A 26,131-nucleotide genomic window follows, 5' to 3' on the forward strand; every position below is an offset into this window, starting at 1 on the left:
ATAATAGATGTCAGGAAGAGTTTTTTAGTTCTGACTGTAGCAGGATGTTACATTATAATTAACTAAACAAACTCATATCTTTAGCAAATCTTGTTCATTTGTAATAATCAGCATATAGATACACTTACACTGTCTTTCTGTTTTATTGAACTGGCTGCAGTTTACAGCTAGAGAAGTTTCCATATAGAGTTGGGAATTTAAGAAAGAAATAAGGCTCTGTGTGTCAATTGCTAATGGGGGCAGGGTGGCCATGGAGTCTGACATAATGCTGTAAAACAAATGTAATGATTTAATTTAACTTAGCTGGCAGTTAAAAGCTATGTAGGGTTTTAAAGACCACTTATACCCAAATCAGTAGTGCTTAAATCTGGTAAATGGTAAACACAGAGAGAGGGAGGATCTCAACAACACAACAAGACTCTTAGTTTTAAATTAGCTCTGCTATTATCAGAGTCTGCTCATTGGAAATACCTTTTTGCCCAAACAACACCACAACTACTTATTCTGTTTAGCTTTTCAACCATTTACAACTTTTGTTATACTGTCAGATTCACTAGTATCAGGCTCTTGTATACGATTTGCTTAATAATGCTTTAGGGTTATACCAATTCTACAATTTACCTGTTGTGTGTGAAATTCCATAAGAAATGCTACTACTTGAAATAAGTCTGTTATATATGGTATTCATAGATTTACATTTCTCACATACATTAAGCTTAAGCGCTAGGCTTACAAGCGTATGTTTATTTACACAAGGTCATACTTACATGACATACTAGTAGGTGTAGCATTTACATACGGATGCTGTATGTGCACTGTAGTAGGGATCTAGTTTGATAACCCTTTGGATGAGAATTTTATGTATATATGTATAGAACTGTTAGGGTTTTCTTTTGTTAGTTTTATACTTCTTCTAAGGGGTTTAGGTGGGTAGGCACCGGGGCATGTCAGAAGGAGTATTTTGCTACTTCCTCCTCTACATCCAAACTTTTTGCTGACACAGATATGATAAGGTTCTCCATCTCCATCTCTGCCTATTGCAAGCACAAGGCAGTCTCTTTCCAACACACATTATTTTACCCATATATTACATTAAGTCTCCAAATATATAATGTTTCCTTATACCCTGTTAGTTTTAACTTACATGAGTTGGGCCGTTGACTCTTGGAATATCAAAGGCTTACAAAATACCGCTAAAAGAAAACTGTTTCTCCACCTGATTTTTAAATCCCAGGCTAATATTAGCTTTCTCCAGGAAACACACCTATCTGAAAATGAATGGGAGAATATAAAAAATAGAAAATGGATCAGGTCCATAATAAGTGCTGGTGATAGCACAAACTCAAGGGGTGGCCATTATAATTAAGAAACAATTTGAGGAAGCTATTAATGAATATAAATCCGATACAAACGGCAGATGGTGTTATTTCACCTCTACACTCCCAGATTCCTCCAAACCAATTATGTTCTTGAACCTATATGGTCCTTGCTCTCAACAACAAACTTTTATCTTAGAAATCTATAACATACTAAACTCATTTCCAAATTACTTATTCATAGTAGGAGGGGACTGGAATGTGGTAATAGACCCTAGCCTAGATCGCACCAGCAAATCCTCCTCTTATAACTTCCAAGCTTCTTTAGCCTTAGAGGAACTTATCTCAGATTTTAATCTTGTAGACACTATCACTTTTAGTAATATTTCACCAAAGAAAATTTATATACCTTCTATTCTAATTGTCACAAATCTTGGTCACGTCTAGACTTCCTTCTGATTTCGGACCCCCTATCTAAATTTAAAAATACTTTTAATATTGAACCCAGATCTCTCTCCGATCATGCAAAAATCTCTCTTAAAATTAGATTCAACACGCCTGATTTTACCTTTGCTAACTGGACCCTTAACAATAACCTACTAAATAATAAAGATATATTAAATAAAATTAATAACATGTTGTTGGTTCTCGACATTAATCTTACAAAATCCCTAATCCCTCCAGACATTCAATGGGCGGCCTGTAAAGCTGAAATGAGAGGTTTTTTGATTAGCAAAGCTTCCTTTCTTAAAAAACTCAACATTAAAAAAGAAAATACTCTATCCTTTAAACTCTCATCTTTACAAAAAAGTCAGAGATTATCTCCAGACCCAAAAACTGAAGTACTGATCAACTCCACGCGCAAAGAATTACTAGAACTTCACTCACAGAATTATTCCCTACAGGAACAAAATTTATAGCAACATATTCTGAATGGGCTCAAATCCCCTCAAGAACTTTGGCAAGAATATTAAAAAATAATAACGGTGCTCCCAGAATATCCACCCTTCACTATCAAGGGAAAATCTACAATTCAGATTCTGAAATAATACATTTATTCTTTGAATTATTTTCAGATATCTATAGTAGCAATAAACACGATACTCTCAAACCCCAGATGGAGTCTTTTCTTAATTCCATTAATTTCCCTCTCTTGAACCTAATCAAGTCTCTCTCTTATCTGCCCTTTACCATTCAAGAAGTCCAAGACATCATAAACAACCTTAAAAGAGGCAAATCTCCGGCCCTGATGGTTCACTACTAACTTCTACAAAGCCTTTTGCCCAAAAATATCCTCCATCCTATTGAAAGTCTTTAACTGTATCATAAAGGAGGGTATTACTGACTTACATTGGAACAACTCAAAAACCATCTTACTATTAAAAAATAAACAAGACAAAGCAGACCCACACAATTACAGACCAATCTCGTTAATAAATGTTGACATTAAGATTCTTGCTGCTATTTTAGCTAATAGATTACAAAAGATACTCCCGTCTTTAATTTCCCCTGACCAAGCTGGTTTTATGAGCAATAGACACACATGGGATAATACCCTAACTTTGGATTCCCTAATACAATTTACCAAAAAAGACAAAAACCCAATATATGCCCTAACTTTGGATGCCTCTAAGGCTTTTGACAGAGTCAACTGGGACTTTTTGTTTGCTACTTTGTTCCATTTCAATATACCTAAATCCTTCTCGGATATGATCAGAACACTTTATACAAAGTCTTACACATACCTTTACATAAACAAACAGAGATCCAAGCCAATATTGATTACTAATGGAACAAGACAGGGTTGCCCACTTTCACCCTTTCTCTTTAACATTTTTATCGAGCCCTTCTTTTATATATCGCGCAGAATACTCACCACAACATTCCTAAAATCCTAAACACACATGTTGCACTATCAGCTTTTGCAGATGATTTAAATCTATACTTCCAGTTTCCCAACTCAGACCTACCCAAAATCTTTGATGCCATCAAGTACTTCTCTACTGCATCAGACTACCTAATTAACAATAAAAAATCACATATTTTCACAAACAATCCCAACTCCCACAAATCTTTCTATTTCCTGAGTCCTCTTTACAAATAACATATAACCTTAAATATCTAGGTATCCATTTTGAACATAACCAAGCTTCCATGCTCCAAAATAACCTACTAAAACATGGTCCACCATCCAGCAAGATCTACAAAGATGGAAACTTATGAATTTAGCTTTCTTGTCCAAAGTAGCAATAGTGAAAATGAATGTCTTACCCAGACTCTTATATCAATTCAATGCTTCGGATATGGTAGTCTTTAATAACTTCTTTTCCAAAATTGAAAAAGACCTAGCTAGGTTCATCTGGTTCCCAAGTCAGTCAGGATCTCTTACTCTAAATTAACTTATCCTAAGGAGAAAGGGGGGTTAGGCCTTCCAAACTTTCAACTGTACTACAAGATTATCTGCTCAAACAGAGTCTGGTCTATTTCAAATTTTAGCAGCAAAAATCATACCCACTCTCCATCATGGTTAAAAATCTGGCATCACCATATTATTTCTAACAAAATTAATCCTCAGGCTATTCCCTTCCTATCCACTTTTCTATAAACAATTGTAATCTAGCACATTCTCTGAAACATAAAATTAGGCTTTTCCAAAAACTTATTAAAGACATCAAACTGGAAAATATTCTACCCCTGCTCCAACCACTCCATCAAAATCCAAACATCAAAATCAATAATGTAATGTTGGACCTTACTAAATTTCCTCTCATCAAGGATCTCAATGTATGGGACATCCTCAAACATAGGTCAAAATCTCTTCCTGAGCTACGGTTAATTCTTGGAACCAATAACAAATACACAGTTATTCTTCGACAACTAAGAGAAATTATACTTGCACAACATTTCAATCTTTCTCCCAACCCTCAGGAAATTAACAAATTAGTTGAAACTATATCTGTAATATCGAGCACTAAAAAAACAATTTCATCCTCTTACAAACTATTGAATACTTTGCTATACAACTCAAACTGTCTCTTCTCCAACTATTGGAATACCGTTGGTTCTCCTATTTCAGAGGACCAAAAACTCTCAGCTATAAAATCTACTTTAGAACTCTCCTTTTAAAAACTCTTATACACCCAACTGATGCTAAACAATAATTCCTACTACACTCCTGTAATACTCAATAAATTTAACCCCAACTCATCCCCTCGTGTACCTGTTGTCCCCATCCGAGAGCGGATCTACTACACATTATGTGGTATTGCAACCACTCTTACAAACTCTGGTGCTCTCTAAAAGTTCGCTTACAAAAAATGGGTTACTACACCTCCACCCTCTCGTGGGAAACAGCCATTCTCCATATTCCTACCTCCAAATTATCTAAAGTACAACTCCACATTTTAATTATTCTCTGTTCACTTATTAAACTATACATCACTAAAAATTGGTTAGATCGCACCAAACTTAGTTGGAATGGTTTCAAAGAGATGGCTTTCAAACACATCTCAGCTCATAAATTCATTATAAAAGGCCCCAAAAAGAGAGCTTATTTTGGTAAACTATGGAAGAAACTTATAGATTTGATTCTTACTGAATAACTTCCCATTCATACCTTGAGTACAACAGGTATCCTTATCCCTGTTAATGTATCGGAGAACCACTGCTAACCCAATTAATATTATATTTTTGCAATACCACTGCAGAGGAAATGTAGCACATTTTGTTGTAAATATTGTATATAATTGTTTTTGGTTAAATTGATTACAATGCTCTCATCGTGCTGTTCCTTTCCTTCTCATATGTATCATTGCTAAACTATGTGGTAACTCACAATATTCTGTAATTATTCATCGTTGCATTTTAATGTGCATAACTGTAATGTTTTTCCTTTCTCAGTATGCATTGTTTCATATTTTGAAAAATAAAAGAATTATTTGAAAAAAAAAATGAAATATGTGACATTGATAGGTATAATGCAGCCATTTTACAATATAGTGAACTTATACAGAAAGGATTTAGATTAGGATATTTTGAAATGAAGGATATTAAGAATAAATTTCAGACAGAAGGCTGTGGCATGGCGTATTTTTATTGCCTGCTTAAGATTCATAAAAATCTAATGAAACCTTCTGGTCGCCCTATCGTATCAGGACGTAAATATTTTTCACGCAATTTAGGAATATTTCTACACAATTACTTGTTACCATATGTTAAAAAATTACCATCCTTTTTAATAGATGTGTTTGATTTTTTGAATAAAATTGGTGACATTAAATGGAAGAAAAGCATGTATTGGTTAACTATTGACGTCAAAAGCCTGTATACAAATATTAGCCATGAGCTTGGTATTGAAGCATTGAGATTTTTTTTGGGCCATTCCCCTGTTTCAGAATTTATTATTGATTTGGTATATTTTTCTTTAACAAATAATTATTTTGAATTTAACCATACTTTATATCATCAGAAGCGAGGCACTGCCATGGGGGCTTCTTTTGCCCCCATGTACGCTAATTTAGCGATGGGGCTCTTCGAGCTAGAATATATATACAAACATTATTTTTTTCAGAATTATGTTGTTAGATATTATAGATATGTTGATGATTTAATTTTTTTGGTGGAGGGGGATCAGTCTTTGGCCCAACAATTTATTTCAGATCTCAAGTCCAATAGATTTTCTTTGGATTTTGATGGTCTAATTATGGACACACGACTACCCTTTCTAGATGTGATTCTTGACATTTCCAGTGGTTACAAATTAGTAACATCAGTAAATAGGAAATTTGAAGGCCTAGCACAATATGTACATGGCAGTAGTGGACATGTCCCCCATACCATACATTCCTTACCATATGGAGAAATGTTACGGATATCTAGACTGTGTAATGAAACAACAGAGTTTAATAGAGAAATTGATTTGCTGTTTAACTCTTTCTTGTTGAGAGGGTATAATATGACTATTTTAGAGGAAAGTTTTAATAAACTATGTGAATATTCTCAGATATATAACAAGGAGAATAGGATATGTGATTGGAATGCCAGTTCTTTCAAAGGTCAGAATAAACAAAAACAGCAGGAGGTTATGTATTTTGTTACCACCTATGGGTGTTATACATCTGAATTTATTAAAATTGTTTCAATGTTTTGGAATTATTTTAGTACTTTGGGTAATGTTAAACCATGGCTAGATGTCAGTTTGAAATTTTCATATAGAAGGGGAAGAAACATTAAAGACTTTTTAGTCAAAAGCAAGTTTAGTTTCCCCACTGAAACAATGAGATATAGCATTAATTATAAAGGGACTCATCAGTGTGGCAAGTGTAAGGCATGCAGTTTTGTGATTTCTAGTTTTGATCACATTAATAATATTCCCTTCAGAGTAAATAATCTCTTTTGTTGCAACACTGAGAGGGTTATTTATGCCTTAAGATGCCCTTGCCACAAGTTCTATATAGGGGAAACCAAGAGAGCCTTTAAGGTAAGGCTCTTGGAACATGTTAGAGACATAATTAACAATAAAACTGAAAGTCCTGTTGCTAGACATTTTTTTGAAATGCATAAAAGTGATTATATGACATTACAGGCAACAATTTTGGAACAACTGCCTGATAATAAGTATGAACAGTTAAAAATTAAACAGATGTTGCTGTATAAAGAAACTGTTTATATTTTGAAGTTTAAGACTTTATATCCAAATGGACTGAATGAGGATTTTAATTGGAAAATGCTGCTAGTTTAAGTTTTAATTATATAATTGTTTAATTGTTTTAAGTGAGCTAGTATGTATATAAGTATTGTGTGTTTTACTTGATCTGTACTCCTTGAAGGCTGAGGCCGAGACGTCAGAGAGACAGAAATCCTGTATTAAATCGTGCTTGGTGAATCCAGTTGTTGCTCATTTTCTACTTTTCTTGGTGCTTTTGTTGCTGTTAGTAATATGAAACTCATTAGATATATAACTAAAAACCATTGTGGTAGTATCATTTGGAAGACATAAGGCAAGAAGATAGCAGAATAGAAAACATCTGATCGAAGGCATGAGAAACTAGCCAGGAGTATTACAGGAGCATAGCCATTGTTAAGAAATTGTTATTCATAGACTATGTGAAGACTAATCTACAAAAATTGAATGATGATCTGGCTAAATTCAACATCCCCCTTCAGCCTGATGACCCCAATGCGCATGCGGAATCCTTTACTGCCAGATTCTATGTTCATGTGAATAGCTGCATTGAGGTGTCTGGCCACCTCTGAACCAAATATGATTCCTAATTTATAACTAAACCTGTATGATGGAACCCAAATATAAAAAGGCTTTACAATAAAAGACAAAATTGTTGCAAACAATAATAAATGTAATTGTCAAGATGTCAGAAACACTTTTGCTAAACTTTCTGTTCCTTGATGAAATCAAAGCTAGATAAGAAGTAAAAATAACCACCCAGGGAAAAGACAACCACAAAGCCTTTAACTGTGTTAGAAACGTCAGAAACACTGCCCAACACTGCACAGACCTAATAGTAAATGATATCACATACTCCGACCCTGAGGACATAGTCATTCTACAAGCAGATACATTTAACTTACTTAGCATTGATTCTTGGCATCACTGCTGTGCCTTGAACATGGAATGCCGTTTAAACTTCAGATCCATAAAATATGGCAATACTGTTCCTCGCTTCCACATACAGGTAAACAGTGAATATGAGTGAGAGTTTTCCACTGAGCCAGTGTGCGTAGTATTTACTAAAGGACTCGTTACCTACATTTGCACAAAAATCCTACTTACAGTTATTAGCATGCAGCTGTTTTCTTTCCAAGCTCCACAGCAACCCAAAAAGGATAATATTGCAATGAAAACGCCAACCACAATCAACATGACAGATATACTAGTCAAGCCTCCTCCAGTGAAAGACTGATACTCTAAATAAGAGTTACGGGAAACACCTCCAATTATTATTAGGGCAATGCCAGATACCTGGAAAGAAGAAATATAAATAAAATTAATATTTTTAATTGTCAGAAAAGTAAAGACTCAATAAAGCAGAATATTGTGCATGTCTGTTTCTAGTAACATGTACATCTAAGTTTTTATTAACCCAATAATACATAAATAGCACATGGGCTTAACATTTTTAGCACTTTTACACCACTGACCTCCAGGTTACCTGCATCTGTCCATCCCATTTGTTCACTCAAGTCAGTGAAATATCAAATGATAACTAGAAACCCATCACATAACTGATATGAGGCATTTTCATTGACCCCCCCCCCCAAGGTTAATGTACACCAGGCAGAAACATAGGTGTGTGTGCTCTTACACATTATCCATAGTCTCCTTCCCACACCTTGTATTGCAGGAACATCTATGAGATCTCATGCTGCCAGTGCCAGGAGATGGTTCCCAAGCATCCTCCACCCATCCTGAAGGAAGACACTGGCCCATGGCTGCTTAATTTATCCAGTCTGTTCAGCCTTTAAAACAGCCTTAGAAAAGGCAGATACCAGATACTCAGTTACCAGCAGCTCACTCAGTTGTCCTCAGCCTGTGCCATTGGGTTGGTATCTTACCAGGAATATTAGTATTTACATGGTATTCTGATTGTTAAAGTAATTATTGTCTAAAATATTTTCTTTATGCCGGTCTGATTTTGATTGCTTTCATTTTTGCTTGCAAAAGTGGGTCTTTGCATGATGTCAACCTTAAAATAAGACACTTGGCACTTTTGTCTAATAAACCTTACCAACTTAACAAAAAAAAAAAAAAAAAAAAAGAAAACAAACAAAAAAAGCCAGTAGGCCAAGCACCGAATTCAGAGCTATTCTTATTAAACTTCTAGTATCAATTTTCAGATTACTTCAGTAAAAAGATAAACCAGAAAGTGTTGCTTGGCTTCCCCAGGATCTCCTAGTATTTATTATAGGTGACTGTAGCCTTTCCACTGCACATTTGGTGACTATTCTGCAGATTTAAAGATTTTTGTTTAAGATAAATTTATTCCAATCCTGAAGAATACCGAGTACATTTTATACTCTGTTCTACCTGAGGATAATATTTTTATAAAGAAATGAAAAGTCTTATACAGCCAAATGCCAGTTGATGAAAGTTATTGTGGTCTGCAGCACCAGAGACCATTCTATTTGTCTAGATTATAGATGGTTTCTAGATAACAGGAAGGTGTATATCTGTTCTTTATGAGCCATCAAGTGCAAAGGTTCAAAGCAGTGTCTGGACATTCCTCTGGCCTTGATGGAGACTGCAGCATTCAATGACCATTGCATGCTGCCAAAACTGGATCATGGTTAAATGGGGCCCTAAGCAGGGTAATAGATTATGGTCCCCCTTCCAGCAGCCACCTCCCAGCAGCACCCCCCACAGCCATTCCAGTGTCCCATAACTTGTCTATTTCTCCCCACTTACAATAAACATTGTTCAAACCTGTCAGCATGCATACATACCTCTCAATATCTTAGAGCAAGAAATCTGGACAAAACCTCAAATAATGGCTGCACAAAGGCCCAAAAATAGGGATACTTTTTAAATATTGCTCTTACAAACTTAAAAAGTTAATAGAATAAAAGATTTTGCATTAGCATGAATTTTCTGAAGGATACTAATTCTGAAAATCAAATGTCTGCTTTTATTTTTTGACTTCGGTCCTCAGTAATTTGCCAGAAAACTACAATTTTATGAGAAACAGACCAAAAATATGAGTCAAAAATCTGGACAGTCTGAGAAAATCTGGACAGTTGAGGGCTATGTGTACATATTATTTTCTTCTTTACTTCTACAATGATTAGAGATGTGTAAAATCTTTATTTCAAATTTTATAGCACAAACACTGATAGCCATTTGCTAAACAAAGCAAATACAGACTCACAATGAAAACAGACTTAGCATGAACAGTAAGCTTCTCTGCCCTTGAAACTCACATTCTCAAGTTTACACTTGGACTGTTTTCAAATCACAGGACCCTTGCACACATTTTTTGGATCATGCATACACGCATGTGTTTTTCATGCACCATCCTGATTGTATTAAATTATATTCCTTGTATAATACAGCACCACTTGTTAGAGTCTGTTGTAAATTTGTAGGTTTGAGCATTTTTCCAGTAAGCAATGAAAAAAAATGTATGAACCAGTAATGAAAATCTACCCATTACAGACCATTTCAACCACAAAAGGCCACTCAAACATTTATCATTAAAATCCAATAATATCGGTCAATATATACAATTTCTGCAGAAGTAAAAGTAATCTGAATAATTCCACATTAAAGAGATCTATAACTAATGAAGAAGTTGCTGCTGGCAAACAACTTTACATTTCAGTGTTTGGTGTACAAATTCAGTGCCTGCTGCCCTTGAAGAATGAAATGCCGACGTTACATTAAAAAATGGTAACATTGCAATAGGAAATGACTGGCAACAGATTCATAGTTACTAGGTATTTTATCCAGAGGAGGGCACACTCAGGAGTGTAGCACCCTTGTCCCTCCTTGAAAGGGGGCACTGCAATATCAGCACTCCATCTCAATGGTGTGGGGTAGAACCTACAGCCTCCTGCACCAAAATCATGTATGCTACCTGTTGTGCTACTAACACTACTGTTAAAATTTATAGCGCAAACACCAATGATGGCCATTTGCTAAACAAAACAGTTAAACATTGAAAATAAATTTAGTATGAGCAACAGTTAACTTCTCTTCCCTTGAAGTTCAACATTCCTTGAAAATGCACGGAAATTCAGCACTTTGAAAATGGACAAAAACTCGACAGTCCTTAAAATGCACTGAAATTCAGCAGTCCTTGAAATGCACTTGCTGATTACAGTTTGGTAGTTGGCATACAGGATTCAGCCTCTAGGGCCCTGTATTCAAGGTATAGGGTTTGAGTCTGAATGAGTTAACCAACCTGCCATCCCTAACCAGGGCATTACACACACACACATGGATACCTTTGTTTTGACCCGTTTTCTGCATTTGCCCAGAACGGCAGCAGCAATTCTGCATAATAAAATCCATGCTCATCTGTTAGAAATCATTTGCTCCTTTCTAATGTTTAAATGTATGTGCAATGCATGTACAGACACAATTAAGGATGAACTCTGTGTGCATCCTGTAAGAAGAAATGTAACACTAGCAGAGAACATTCTTAAAGAAGAAATGTAAGTTTTGTGGCAGCCCCTCGGCCAGTGGGCCCACCTCAGGCTAGTGGACCCTAGACGTCTACCTAGGTTGCCTAGTGCTGGATCCGGCTCTGCATGCTGCTGCTGGATATATGTAGCTTGGAAGTTCCAGCATCTGCACATCCTGAGTGCGTGCTGTTTGTTCAAACGTAATGGTGGGCAGATCACATGGTGGCGATGGAGACAAATTGAAGGACCACTGATACTGCAGTACTTTATTTATTTATTATTGCTCATATTTCAGCATCCTTAGCTCCTTTTTAGGTGCAGAGATCAAAGAACAAAACTGAAGGACGTTGAAAAGGAGCAGATGTCACATGGCACATAAAAATCATTTTCTCTCATATCTATCACTCTATCTATATACAGAAATATATATAGCTATCTATATGTACATTATTTTTTCTATATGTATATGTATATGCATATAGGTTTATATTAGGTTAATGGCCACCAGAGTCTTTACAAGCCTAGCCATGCAACCCAACCCCAGTTTGCTCCCCGAGTTCCTTGAATGCCTATATGGTGAGGTATGTTAGTAAAGAGGTAGCTAAGGGTTATGGGGGGGGGGGTTAGTTTGAAACTAATTTACTTACTGTCGACCTCTATCTATGAGAGACATGTGACCCAGACCAGGGATAAATTTTCAGTTTCCCATCAAATGATTCATTTTCTTTTGAATAGGTCAGGGATGAACTCTGCTTCATGTAGCTAAGGAGCTAATTCCACACCATGGAGATCCTTTGGGACACATATCTGTCTCCTCAGCATGTACTATTTATGTCACACACAGCATTCATGTCCTTGGATCTATTGTTTCTGGTGCTGTTTGTTTTGTGGGTGTGCAAGATATCCATCAGAGCCATATATGAGGATGCCTTATATGCCAGGCATAGATCATCTCTCATTAACTTGTAGGAGACTGAGTAGAGAGATAGGGAATTAAGACAATCTGTGAAGGACAAGGTTTTCATACCCTGGATTCTCTGGCAAAAAACCTCAGAGAGCATTCCAGTTGTTGCAAATGCTTGGTTAAGGTACATGCCAAAGGGGGCTATTTATTCAGTGATGGTTCTGATAAAGGTTGTGTAGAATGGTACAATAACTTCTCTGGACTTGGATGTCATACCCTCGCTCATGACTTTGGTGACATAAAAAGAGTTTCTTACTATTTTGGCTACATGTTGGTCATAGGCCAAATTACTGTCTAAGTATGTTCTTAGATCCCTAAACATTGGGACAACTCTTAGGGGTTTTTATTGATGGAGTAATTAGCTTGGGTGAATGATTTCCCAGACGGCATTGTGATGCATTTCATTGCACTGAGTTTTAATTAGTGGTTTTCATACCAGTCATTTGTTTGCATTAGATCCTCTTGTAGAATGCTAGTGTCATGATGAAATCTATGATAGCTCCCAATCTACAATCATCTGCGAATTTGGTGAGCCAAAGGCCTTTGACATTAGCCTTTACTTCCAAGATGTAGATACCAAACAGAAGTGGGTCCAACACGGAGTCTTGGGGTACTCTGCTGATGACTGGTTTGCTGGTAGAGGTGATCTCACTGATCATGACTTCTTGGGTCTTATCTGTAAGCCCACCAGCAATCCAGGAAGTTATGTAGGGATTTATGCCTTGTTATGAGAATTTGTCAACAATGCCTGAGTGGGGTATTGTATCGAATACCTTGGCCAGGTCAAGATAGGCGGTATGCACCATTTTCCCCTCATTCATAGCCTTAGTGACCTTCTCAAACAAGTCTACAATTTTGAGTAGGAAAGACCCACTCTTAACAAAGCCAAACTGGGATGGTTCCAGTGTCTGTATGTTGCCAAAATCCTTGTTGATCATTTCCATGATAATTTGTTCCATGGCTTTGCATATCCGAGTTGTCAGACTGATGGTTCTGTAGTTCCTGATGTCAGCTGATGGTCCACCATTATGAAGAGGGATGACTGTTTTGGTCCTCCATTCACATGGCACATAAACTGTTTTGAGGCTGCAGTTAGAGTGGCTCAAGTGGTCCTGCTAGGTCTTGTTCTGGGCTACCAGGGATATTTTCGGGTCTCATTGAAGAAGTTTTTTTACCCTTAGAAAGCACCACCAGGACATGTCCCTTGTTGGTAGGTGGAGGGGATATGCTAGAAGGGGTTTCACAAGGGGTAGTGGGAGAAGTAAGGGGTGAAATTGGAGCTAAATTTATCAGCCAGTACATTCGCTATGCCACCCTGATGAGTGAAGGTTTTGTCATTTACCACCAGTTCTGCACACCACTGAGTGTTACCTTTAAGGTTCTTAACATAGCTGAAGAAGGCCTTGTGATTGTCCTTACCCTGTGAGACTATCTTAACTTCATAAATGGCCTTGTTGGACTTTATTAGACCTCTTAGTTTCTTGTTTAGTTAAATCAGAGAGGTCTTATCTCCATGAGCGCTGCTCTTTCTGATTTTGGCCATGACTTTTTTCTTTTGTTATATAGCAAGTTAAGGTAAGGATTCCACCAGTGGGGTTTGTTTTTGGTGTTAGATCTGGGCTTACTTCTGGTCGGTACAGCAGCCTCAATGCAGTCATTTACATGTTTGTACAGAGTTTCTGTAAATAATTCTGCATAGGTAGCTGTGTTCTCATGGTTTGGGAGAGACGTGAATTTTGACAAATGGTCACTTATTGGATATAGTTTGCTTTAGAATAGTTCCTAACTGTTACAGGTTTAGTTGGGTTTTCCATGTTGATTCTTAAGTTTAGGGAGACAGCTCTGTGGCCTGACCTCACCAATGAGGATATGACAAGGGAGAGTGCAACACTCTGCCATTTTGGTGAGTACTATGTCAAATGCGTTTGATCCTCTGGAGTGTGCACTATCTGGTCCAGGGTCTTTGTGCTGATAAAGTCTAGGAAACGTTGTGCCTATGAGTTAAAGATAGTGTATGTTTCCCAGTTTATAAAGGGGTTGTTAAGTCTCCAGTGAAGAGTGTATTTAGTTGGATGGCGAGTACCTCCAGTAGGGCTAGGTAAGAGTTGTGAGCTTCGTGGGTCATAGAGGGTGACCTGTAGCTGCCAGGACATGATAAGGAAACTTGTCTGTGTAGACATAGCTGTTGTAGAACTCCAGGGCATCATCCTTTTTAATCAACCTGGAGTCGTGTTTGTTGCTAATGTGGATTGAGACACCGCCACCTTTAGCCCCTGTCTGTGTTGCTGTTGGTCTAAATGTTTGGAAGGCACTGTACCCTTCCACTGCTGGATTACTTTCGGCAGTTTTAAAACAAGTCTCAGAGACAGCACATGGGTCTACGTTTTCCAGAGTGAGGAGAGCGTGTAGGTTGTGGAGCTTCTTGTTTAGGCTCTGAGCATTGAGCAGCAACACCTTAAGGTCATTTTTATATGTTCATTGGTAAGTACTAGGCTATCTGCCCAAGGGCATTTATAAGCCTAACCAGAATGTGTTGGCTTTTGCCACCCCTTTAGATTAGTTCCCTGCACCATTGTCCAGCAGAACCACTGCAGTGATCCACGGGGTACATTTTCTGTTTCCCATCCACCCGTCAAGGTTTCTCTTGAAGAGTGTTAGTGAGGGGCTCTGCCTGATGTATATTGGAATCCTGCTCCAACGCATGGGGAGTCTCTGGGACAGGAATCTATCCCTCCAGCATGTCCTATTTATCTTTGTGGTGAGGTTTATATCTCTAGAGTGTGTGGCTCTCTGGGATTTGTTTTTTTTTAGGTGGAGCATGTCCATCAATTCTGGGTTGGCCATGGCCTTGTATGTCAGGCAGAAATCACCTCTGAGTAAGCGGTATGCAACCGAGTACAGCTGGAGTTTCTTGAGTCGGGCTGCATAGGACATCTGTTTGAGGCCAGTAATCCTCTTGGTGAGGTACGTTTGTGGTCTTTCCAGCTGTTGCAGGTGTCTTGTAAGGTACATCCCAAATAGGGTGTTGTATTCTATGATGGGTCTAATGAGTGATGAGTAGAGAGGCACAATAACCTCTTTTGTTCTAGATGCGAACCCTTTTGTGATTAGGTGGGACACATAGAAGGATTTTCTAACCACCTTGGCAATATGATTATCAAAGGAGAGATTACTATCTACTTGGGTCCCCAGATACCTTATTACATTTTCTGTATTTAGGGGACTACCACCTATGTGGTAGTTAGTGGGTACTTTGTTTTTTCCAAAGGGGATGACTATGCACTTTTTGGCATTTAGCTTGAGGCCATGATTTTGACACCAAGTATTCGTCTCAGTGAGACCCATCTGGAGGGTGTCTATATCAGCCGGAGAATCAATTATGGCCCCTAGTTTGCAGTCGTCTGTGAACTTGGTCAGCCATAGTCCTCCTATGCTTGCGTGTACCTCTGAGAAGTATATACCAAAGAGGAGGGGTCCTAGGACTGTTCCCTGGGGGATGCCACTTGCAACCAGTTTAGAGGCAGATGTAGAGCCTGCGACTCTCACCATGTGGGTTCTATCCATGAGCCAGATGGCAACCCATCTCGTGATGTAGCGGTTTATGTTCAAACTGGTGAGCTTGTCTATAATACTACAATGGGGAATGGTGTCAAAAGCCTTTGTGAGGTCTAGGTAGGCTGTGTGAACCTCCTTTCTTTCATCTAATGCCTTGGTAACTGTCTCAAAGAAGTCCACCAGGTTTAGGAGGCATGATCTGCCCTTAACAAAGCCAAACTGGGTAGAGTCCAAGGTTTGGAGGTTTCCAATGTCTCTGTTAATGAGTTCCATGATGATGCGTTCCACAGCACCATAGGGTGGTCCAGTCCCATTAAATGGCAGTGCAGTGGTTAACATTGTCGCCTCACAGCATGAGGTTCTCTGGTTCGATTCTCGGCTGGGGTGCCTTCTGTGAGGAGTTTGCATGTTCTCCCTGTGTTCGCGTGGGTTTCCTCCAGGGACTCCGGTTTCCTCCCACATTCCAAAGACATGCACCTGGAGCATTTCTTCCTGGGCCTCTGCTGAAAACAGGCTCTGTGGAACCTAATCGGACTTTCCCGGTCAACAAATGATAAATAAAAATAAATAAAATAAAAAATAAATAGCCTTGCAGACCAGGCTAGTCAGGCTTATAGGGCGATAGTTCCCGGGGTCCGTTGTGGCTCCACCTTTGTGGTGCGGGATAACTGTTGCTGTGCACCACTCTGTGGGTGTGTAGCCTGTAGAGAGGCTGAGTTTGAACAGTGTGTTTAGGTGAGGGGTTAGTTCATTTTGGAGCTCTTGTAAGACACAGCCTGGGACACCGTCCAGTCCCATTGAAGCTGTGTTTTTGGCTTTGGATAGGGCTGATTTAACCTGTGTGTCGGTGATTGACGTGGACCTACATTCTTCTGGTATGGTTATGGGGCCCTTTAGGGGCCACTAAACTTTTTTTAGTTGTATTTATTTATTTTTGCTATGTTAACAGTTTTGTTATTTTGATATTCCCTGAAAAGGCTTTAAGGGGGTGAATAAAGTTTTAGCCAATATCTAAAACCCTGTGGGGGAGCAGGTGTAGAACATCCTTGGCAAAGCAATGTGGTTTGTTAAACATGTCCTCTCATGCTGATAGATATTGGATTCCCCTGAAGTGACATCAAAAACACCAGAAACTAATCCTTAGTGAAGGTAGAATGCTGCTCAATGCAAGGCATATACCATATTGTCTCTTTTTATAGATGCTACGTGGATTATGATAGAATCATATTGGTACCTGTTGTACAGTGGCTTGAGTGCATGCATGATATTTCAGATCCTTACTCCACATAGGCATCTAACAGTTATCTTCTCCTTGTCCAGGCTGATGAGAGGGGTATCTGTGTGTCGTACAATAGAATCCCCTATGCCATGAGTACTAGGTAAAGTGTTTGCTTGCCTTATGGGTTTTGAGCTTGAAGAATTATTGGGTGTAGGCTTATGTGTGTCAGGTGTGGCTTTTGTTGTGTGCCTTAGTGGTTGCTGAGGATAGGTGTTGCAGTTTGATGACTTAGGGGGTCTTTGAGGTATTTAGAGGTTTATTTTAAGTGCTTCAGCATAAGAAGGTCTATGTGTGTGGTGAGCAGTATATGTGGAGAATGTTGTGTATGTGTTCTTAACAACCATGTTTGTAAGCATGATTTTTGCCTTCGAAGAAGTTATGTATGTACCTCTCTCACAAACTATCTGTGTTAGCTTCTTTAAGGATTAAAGGGTTGTCTGCGTAGATGAGAAAATTTCTACATTATCTCAGGATGTCTATATCTACCAAGCTGGTCACAGAGACATTAGGAACTTGCAAATCCATGTTGTCAGGGCCTATATTAGGGTTGGGCTACTATGGTTTAGGGTCTTAGTTTAAAGGGATCACCTGAGTGATGTCTAGGGTTAAGGACAGATGTTAGTGCTGTGATCTGATATTAGTACATAACTGGGCATAGTGAATGCTCAGCCTGAGAAAAGCAATGTCATTATGGGGTTATGGAATGGAAATATTGATCACGCAGACAAACCAAATAAAGGCAGGTGATCATGAAAACTAATAGGTAATAGCTGTCTCTGGATGTAAAAGATGGCCACTATGACTTGAGGGAGTTAGATTCCTGAACTCTGGGTCTAGACAAGGTTCATAGGTTCATACTAGGCTATCTGCCCTAGGGCATTTATAAGCCTAGCCAGAGTGTGTTTGGCTTTCGCCACCCATTTTAAATTAATTTTGCTATGCCCTTTTTCGAGGTTAGTATACTGTGCCTCTGTCTAACAGTGACACAGAAGTGATACCCGGGGTAAACCTATGATCTCCCATCCACTCATCAAGATTCCTCTTGAAGAGAGTCAATGAGGGACTCTGCCTAACCTGGACTGGGATTTTATTCCAGAGTGAAGGGAGCCTCTGGGTTATGAATCTGTCCCTCCAGCATGTCCTATTTATTTCAGTGCTGAGGTTCAAGTCTCTCGAGCGCGTAGCTCGATGGGATTTGGATTTTCTGAGGTGCAGCATGTCCATTAATTCCGGGTTGGACATGGCTTTATACGTCAGGCACAGATCGCCTCTAAGCAGGCGGTATGCCATTGAGTAGAGCTGGAGTTTCTTTAACCGGGCAGCATATGGCATCTGTTTGAGCCCTTTGATCCTCTTGGTGAGGTACTTTTAGGGTCTTTCCAGTTGCTGCAGGTGTCTGGTAAGGTACATCCCAAAAGGGGCATTGTACTCAATTATGGGCCTGATGAGGGATGAGTAAAGAGGCACAATGACCTCCCCTGATCTAGATGTGAATCCCTTCATGATTAGGTGGGCTATATAAAATGTTTTTCTAACCACTGTGGCCACATGGTTGTCAAATGAGAGATTGCTATCAACTTGGGTCCCCAGGTCCCTAATTACTTCTTCTGTACTTAATGGATTACCACCTATGTGGTAATTTGTGGGCACTTTGTTTTTGCCAAAGGGGATGACTATACACTTTTTGGTGTTTAGCTTGAGGCCATGGCTCTGGCACCAGTTGTCTGTTTCTATGAGGCCCTTTTGGAGGATGCTTGTGTCAGCTGAAGAGTCGATTATGGCGCCCAGTTTGCAGTCATCTGTGAACTTGGTCAGCCACAGTCCTTCCGTGTTGGCCTGTACCTCTGAGAAATATATACTGAACAAGAGAGGTCCCAGGACTGAGCCTTGCGGGATGCCACTTGTAACTGGTTTGGAGTCTGACATGGCTCCAGCAATTCTAACCATGTGGGTTCTGTCCTTGAGCCAATTTGCAACCCATCTAGTGAAATAGGGGTTTATATTTAAGCTGGTGAGCTTATCTATAATGCCCGAGTGGGGTATTGTATCGAAGGCTTTTGCGAGGTCCAGGTAGGCTGTGTGGACCACCTTCCCCTCGTCAATGGCCTTGGTGACTGTTTCAAAGAAATCGACTAGGTTTAAGAGGCAGGATCTGCCCTTAACAAAGCCGAACTGGGTAGGATCCAGTGTCTGTAGGTCCACAATATCTTTATTTATGAGGTCCATGATGATCCTTTCCATAGCTTTGCAGACCAAGCTAGTCAGGCTTATGGGGCGATAGTTTCCAGGATCCGTTGAGGCACCACCTTTGTGGAGAGGGACAACTGTTGCTGTACACCACTCTTTGGGTACATAAATCTGAACAAAAGTCTCCAGGGGGCTAGATATGTAGGACAAAGACAGTCTTGCAGGTGCCCCTGTAACCTGGCAAAGGGATAGTAACTGTTGTCCTCCAGGGAGAAGCATGTAGAGTTACCCTTCCTGTGTGATGAACTGTGCTTAAAATGACCGGGACCAGTAAGTACAGTCTGTTTTCTGGCCAGCTTTGGGAAAACTCTGTCTAATCTGTATGAAGGAAGACTGCACAATTATACTTGCCTTCATTGAATATCTGCATTGAGTAACATTACATTGGCTCACAACCTCAAACAGCAGATATACTGAAATCAACCACAAAAACAATCTTTTTCTGTGGGGAGAAGCAAGCCTCACTGCATCCCCCACACCCCCATTATATTAAATGTACCAGTTATGAGGCTGCACAACAGTTGGGGAGGGGTTCATTTCCCACTGTTTGGTGATCCAGACATAATACCACCAATACACTAACTAAGCAGTCAATGAAACAGGAACTTGAATAAACAGGTAGTGAATTCCTCTTTCAATGAATTAACCAATGTAACTGTACCTGTACATATGTTCATGTATATAGAGTAAATGTGCGTGTCTGTGTGTTTGTATGTGTGTATATTTATGGATCCATCCATCCAGCCATCCATCCATCCATCTACAACCCATTTATGCACATAAAGTCAGAGTGTCACTTCAACAGCGACAATCATCTAGAGCCAATGGTCACACCTCTAGGTGGCTAGCCCTGCTGCAGTTATTTTTCCACACTACGCACTCACATTCACACTCATACCTATGGTCAGTTTAGACTGTCCAATCCACCTACTGTCTGCATGCCTTTGGAATGTGGGAGGAAACCAATGCCAATAAAATGAAACCCTTAACAAAAACAACTACAACCTAGCTAACAACCTAAAATACCAAGTACCCTATGTCCAACTAACCACATATTCTGAATTTATATAACCCACAACCTGATCCTACTAAAAGAAATAGCTTTCCCAGAACCTTGGGTGGGCTGAAGGGGAAAGACATCCTGGGAATAAAGTGTTAGGGGCATGCAGGGGCATGACTGGCAAACCCTGAATGATCGTCAGTGGATTTTGGCATTTAGAAATAAATGCCGGTATACCATTTGCAGTAATAACTGAAAGTGCTGTACCATTTCCTGTGTGGCATAAACTATAGCAACTAATTTGTTACAGATTGAAAGGAAGGAAGAAAGGCATTTTGTCACTCCTGAAGTCCAGAGAAGGGAGTTTTTTTTATCTTTTTCGCCTTAAAATGTTGCTTAGCAGGCAATGGGGGCATAACCCCCAATATAGGTGGTCCAGGGGGTTTGCCCCCTGTAAAAGCACTGTTTTAAAGCTTGCATGATGTGAGGAATAACCTGAAAGCATGTGCAGAAGTGTTTTATTTTTCGATATTAATGTGTTAGTGTTAGTGACAGTGACATTTAATTGATTCAACAATTGCCATTATACACACACACACACACATATATATATATATATATATATATATATATATATATATATATATATAGTTACCATTTGAAAGAGCAGACACTCACATAAGCAAACATTTTTTCCTGGTGTAAAAAATAAGCAAAAGCGTATTCCCCAGAACTTTTTTAGCAACTTAATGGACTTAAAACAATTGTAAAGTTACTTTTTTCAGAAAGAAATGCAGAGAGGTATTAAAAAAGGAGAACTATTGTAAAGATTCAAGGTTGATTGTTCAAGGTGATTTGAGATATAAAATCACAGAATTCCAAGGCATGTAAATCAATAACCAAACAATGGAAAAAAGCCACGCAGATAATTCCAGCAATTTTTAAAACAATATTTTAATATAAAAGTGCTTTTAGAGAAATCATTTTCAGGTGTACATAAACCTGCTGTCAGTTTTGGCATTTCTGTATGACTCAGAGGAGGTAATTCTGGTTATGTTGCAGGTACTGTGGATAGTACCCTTGGTAAACCATTAAATACTGAAACATTACCAATCTCAGTGACTTTCAATATGTCATAGGAACTCAGGTGTATTCCTACCATGACATCAAAACAAGTCTGATAGCTTGCACAGAGGACTGCGGCTGTGAGCTATTAACGAGCTGCTTAATGTAGTTCAGGGTTTGATTCCCTCAGCCTTCATTTGACTTTAATGTTTATCTGAGCAAGTCACTTAACCAAACAGTGTGCTAGGCAAACTGGAAACTGGGCTATGCCCCTCAGTGATCTCTGACTGCATGGCTAAGAACTACTTATGAACAATCAAACAAATAAATGAATGCTAGACATTCAGAAACCTTCAGCCAAGAAATGTGCAAAAGTACCTTACATCTTAGAAAAGTAAGAAATGATTAGAATAGCCATCTTGAATAGGTGACAATGTCAAAATAGCAAGAAGCAAGAGTAAATAGGCTCAGGAATGGATGAGACAGACATAAAATATCTCTTAAAATGTGTCAGCTAAGCAGAATGTGTACTTTATCCAGGAGGAAAGGAAATGGACAGATAACATGGCCCTTAACTGCTATCAACATCTATGTTTTACAACATCTATTTCAAGATATATTTTTTTAATTTGTTAGCCTTCGTTGAAGGTTGGGCATCGAGCTGGCACGTCGGCGTTTCATAAAAAATCTACTGCCAATCATTAGCAGACCGGAATTCCACTGTGGTGACCCCTTACCGGGAAAAAGCCAAAAGACAAACAACAACAACAACCAGGTAAGCCCACTGGATGCATGTTCCTTTTTGGAAGCAAAGTAGGAGAACTGTCCGGTTAAAAGATTTGCACAGTAGGCAAATGGAAGCTGTGGTAATCAAACCCTAGACTACTTAAGTAGTTTATTAATAGCTTACTGACTTAATCCCTTAAACTAACTGTCAAACCAGCAGACATAATAAATCCATCACTGTATTTTGTAATATATATATATATATATATATATATATATATATATATATACATATATATATATATATATATATATATATATATATATTTTTTTTTCCTAAAATAAGATTAAGGTTAATTCACATACAGAAAAGTGTGAAATGCATTAAAAAATAAACAATATACAGGATGAAAACTAAAAAATTGTATATTAGTAATATAACATAGTATATAACAACATAATAATACTGACAATATTAATTATATAATTATTATTAGTATATTGTTATTATGGAACTTAAAAAACATTTATGTGAAATAATCAACTTTCAGTATAGAATATTACTTATAGTTGGGACTAGAATTTGATTTGCAACAGTAAGGCTATATATCTAGAGAGCCTCGAAGGGAAATAGAGCAAAAGAGGGTAGATTTCTGAAGAAATTTATGAAAATATTTGGTATGGAAGACACTGTGGTGGTGGTGCTGCGATAGCGTTGTCGCCTCACAGTAAGACATCCTGTTCGATTCTCAGTTATAGCATCTACTGTGTAGAGACATGCGTGAATGGGCGTAACTTTGCTGAAGGTTGTGCATCAGGGCCGGCAACTCGGCACGTAAAAATCTACTGCCAATCATTAGCAGACCGGAGTTCTGCTGTGGCGACCCCTAACCGGGAAAAGCCGAAAACACACAGCATTTGGTATGGAAGACACAAATTCAGTAGCAGTAACTCTGAGAGAATTTATATATTATTCCCCAAGATGCAATAACTGGGTTAGATAAGACAGAAATTATATTTCACAGGAACATGTGCATTTAATTGAGAACTTTGGCACATATCTAATAATTACTAAGACAGAAATGCAGAGTAATGAAGTCAAGATGAGACACTGGAGCTTCCCCACCTACCTGTTAAAAAGCGGGGAATTTAAGGAATGAGTAGTGGAAATTATTCAAGAGTTATTAGGGAAGATAGAAAGCACTTCAGACATTATACCTAGTGAGCTGAATAAAATGGAAAGTAGAGTTAAATATAGGGTAGAAATAAAAGAAAAAGGGAAATAGTTAAGAAGTAGCAAGAATTATTTATAGGGGCTGACAAAGCTTAAAGTATTACCAAATAAGGGAAATCTCACAGAACAAGAGAAGACATGACTGCAGAGTGCTAAATAGAAAACAAGAGAGTACCTGGATAATACACATGTGTTTGGAATAATCGCTGTTAAGCAACTGTTTTTTTAATAACTTCAGAGCACAAAAACTTTTGGCACATTGACTTAAACAACAGAAAGTAGAAAGGGTTGTTGTCAATCTCAGTGTGCCTATAACAAGAAAAATAACCAGAGATCCTGTAGAGGTATTAGATATATTTTGGAAATGTTGTGAGAATTTGTATAATGCAGAGAAGTGTGAAAGTCCAGAAAAAGCAAAGATGGAAGTATTTATAGAAAACTTAAATTTATTTATTGATTTACTTATTTATTGACAATTAATTACCAGGAATGTCCAACTGGGTAAGAACCCATTTTCAGCGGAAGCTCAGGGAAAAAAGCTACAAAGTATTACAAAACATTTTATGAATAATAATATAAAGGTCTTTAAAAAATAATACAAAAACAAATACATTTTAAATAATTATACCAAATAATTATACCAAATTAAACAAATATGCCAAGGTAAGAGGTAGATGAGGCTCAACAATTAACAGTTAAGAGGGGAAAAGATGAGATAAAGTTGGTGATGTATAACCAATCTGCAGGAAAGTCTCCAGGAATAGATGAGTATTCTGGTGGAAATTTGGAAACTAGGAAGGAAGAAAGTGATAAAGATCTGGAAGGTTTTGTTTAACAGTTTTTAAAAGGAGAGGAAGCACCAACATTTTGTAAACAAGCTGTAGTGGATGTACTACCTAAAGATGGCAAAGGCCCATCAGAACAAGCTTCATAAAGGCCCATTTCAATTTTAAACTATGGTTATAAACTGTTTATGTCTATAATGGCTAAAAGAATGGCAAAGGTGTTGCCAAAATTGATGGATATGGATCAATGTGGTTTTGTGGAAGGGAGGCAAATATTTGAAAACATTAACAGAATAATGATGATCCAGAGAGATGCAAAATGTAAGAAGATACCACTGTTGTTGTTGGGTCTTGATGCAGAGAAAGCCTTTAACAGAGTAAACTAGTATTTTATGAGTAGGACAATGGAAGCAATTGCATTTCCTCATACAATAATAAGGTTAATTAGGAAAATATATGAGGGCTCAGCAAAATCAAAGTGGGATGGTTTCGCTCTGATAAGGTTTGTCTGAACAGGCAAGTGTGTCCTCTTTCTCCTTTTTTGTGTTACATTTAGAGCCATTGGCAAAGAAATTAAGGGACTCAGAAAGTCAAGTGTATAATTGGTATGGTTTTCAAGAAAAATTGTCTCTACTTGCAGCTGATATTACTTAGTACCTCACAGAACCTGAAGAGGACATCTCAGTTTGTGGAACATTCTGAGATAGTTCCGGGTTTTTACAGGATATAAAATGAATGAAGATAAAACAAAGACAATAGCTGTAAACTATGTAGCCACACATTAATTGGTTCAGCAATACCCACATTTATTGAGATATGATAAAATGAAGAATTTAGGAGTAGGGATTTAAAAAGATTATGTTATAGCAGCTAAGCATATGTGGGAAAAGATAATACAAAAATGGAGAAACTAGAAGATCTTGCCTATGGATATAGATAGCAAGATACAAGCAGTAAAATATGTTTTTAGTCACTTTTGTTTTATATAGAGTTGAATAATTTTTTCTGGGAGGGGAAGAGGGCAAGGGTCAAGTGGGATAAGATAATCCTTCCATAAGAATAAGGAGGTTTAGGATTACCTGATTTGAAGGGGTATTTTAGATCTACACAGTGAAGGTTTTATACATACCACAAGTGGAACGCTACAATTCAAAGTGGAAAGGAAGAAATAAGGAATGAGTGGTATTATAGAAGAACAACAACAGTCATACAGAATATTACGTTCATAAAGTAGCAGGAGGTATACTAAGAATGAAGCCAACACAAGAATGGAGAAAGAAGATTCTGCTGATAGGGATGACTGCAAGTAGGGGTACAGACAACAGGCAAGAGGGGGCTGGAATTTACTGGAGGAAGCTGGCAAAGGAACCAAGGTGCCGGCAACAAATAATTAGACAAGGGAAAGATGATAGAATGAGAAGAGGCCAGGAATACATTTGGACTAAAGGCTACAGATTGCATTCTCTATCAGGGATTGATATCAGAGTATAGGCAGTGGGAAAGGGATAGGGGAATTCCAAATAAGAGACCTGCAGTGGATGAGTTTTTAGTTGAATCTAGAACAGAAACTGTTCTTAAAAAAGGATAATTAGTAGAGCATATAAAATATTGCACAACTATAGATTGGGAAGAGAGTTTATACAAGTAATTGACAAAGAAACAATAGGAGAAATATGTATGGCTTCCAAATATGCAACAAAATTCGGCAGATTTATGATTTTGCCTGGAAGTGTTGACATAACTACTTTTATACTCAAGCAGACTACAAATAATTTTCCCTCAGGTAGAAGGCAAATGTCAGGGGTGTAATGAGGAAGAAG

The 26,131-nt window shown here is 38.2% G+C and overlaps 1 protein-coding gene across 1 annotated transcript in view; it reads right to left on the reverse strand.

Moving 5' to 3' along the window:
* LOC122788223 (CD63 antigen-like) overlaps positions 1–26,131 on the reverse strand; it is a 397,284-nt gene that overhangs the window by 98,698 nt on the left and 272,455 nt on the right. The window contains exon 3 of the mRNA XM_044055242.1: positions 8,107–8,295. Coding sequence (XP_043911177.1) covers positions 8,107–8,295 — 189 coding nt within the window. The remainder of the gene's footprint in view (positions 1–8,106; positions 8,296–26,131) is intronic.

This window comes from Protopterus annectens, chromosome 13.part0 (assembly GCF_019279795.1).
Source record: "Protopterus annectens isolate FY-2018-M chromosome 13.part0, PAN1.0, whole genome shotgun sequence".
Taxonomy (NCBI): Eukaryota; Metazoa; Chordata; order Ceratodontiformes; family Protopteridae; genus Protopterus; species Protopterus annectens.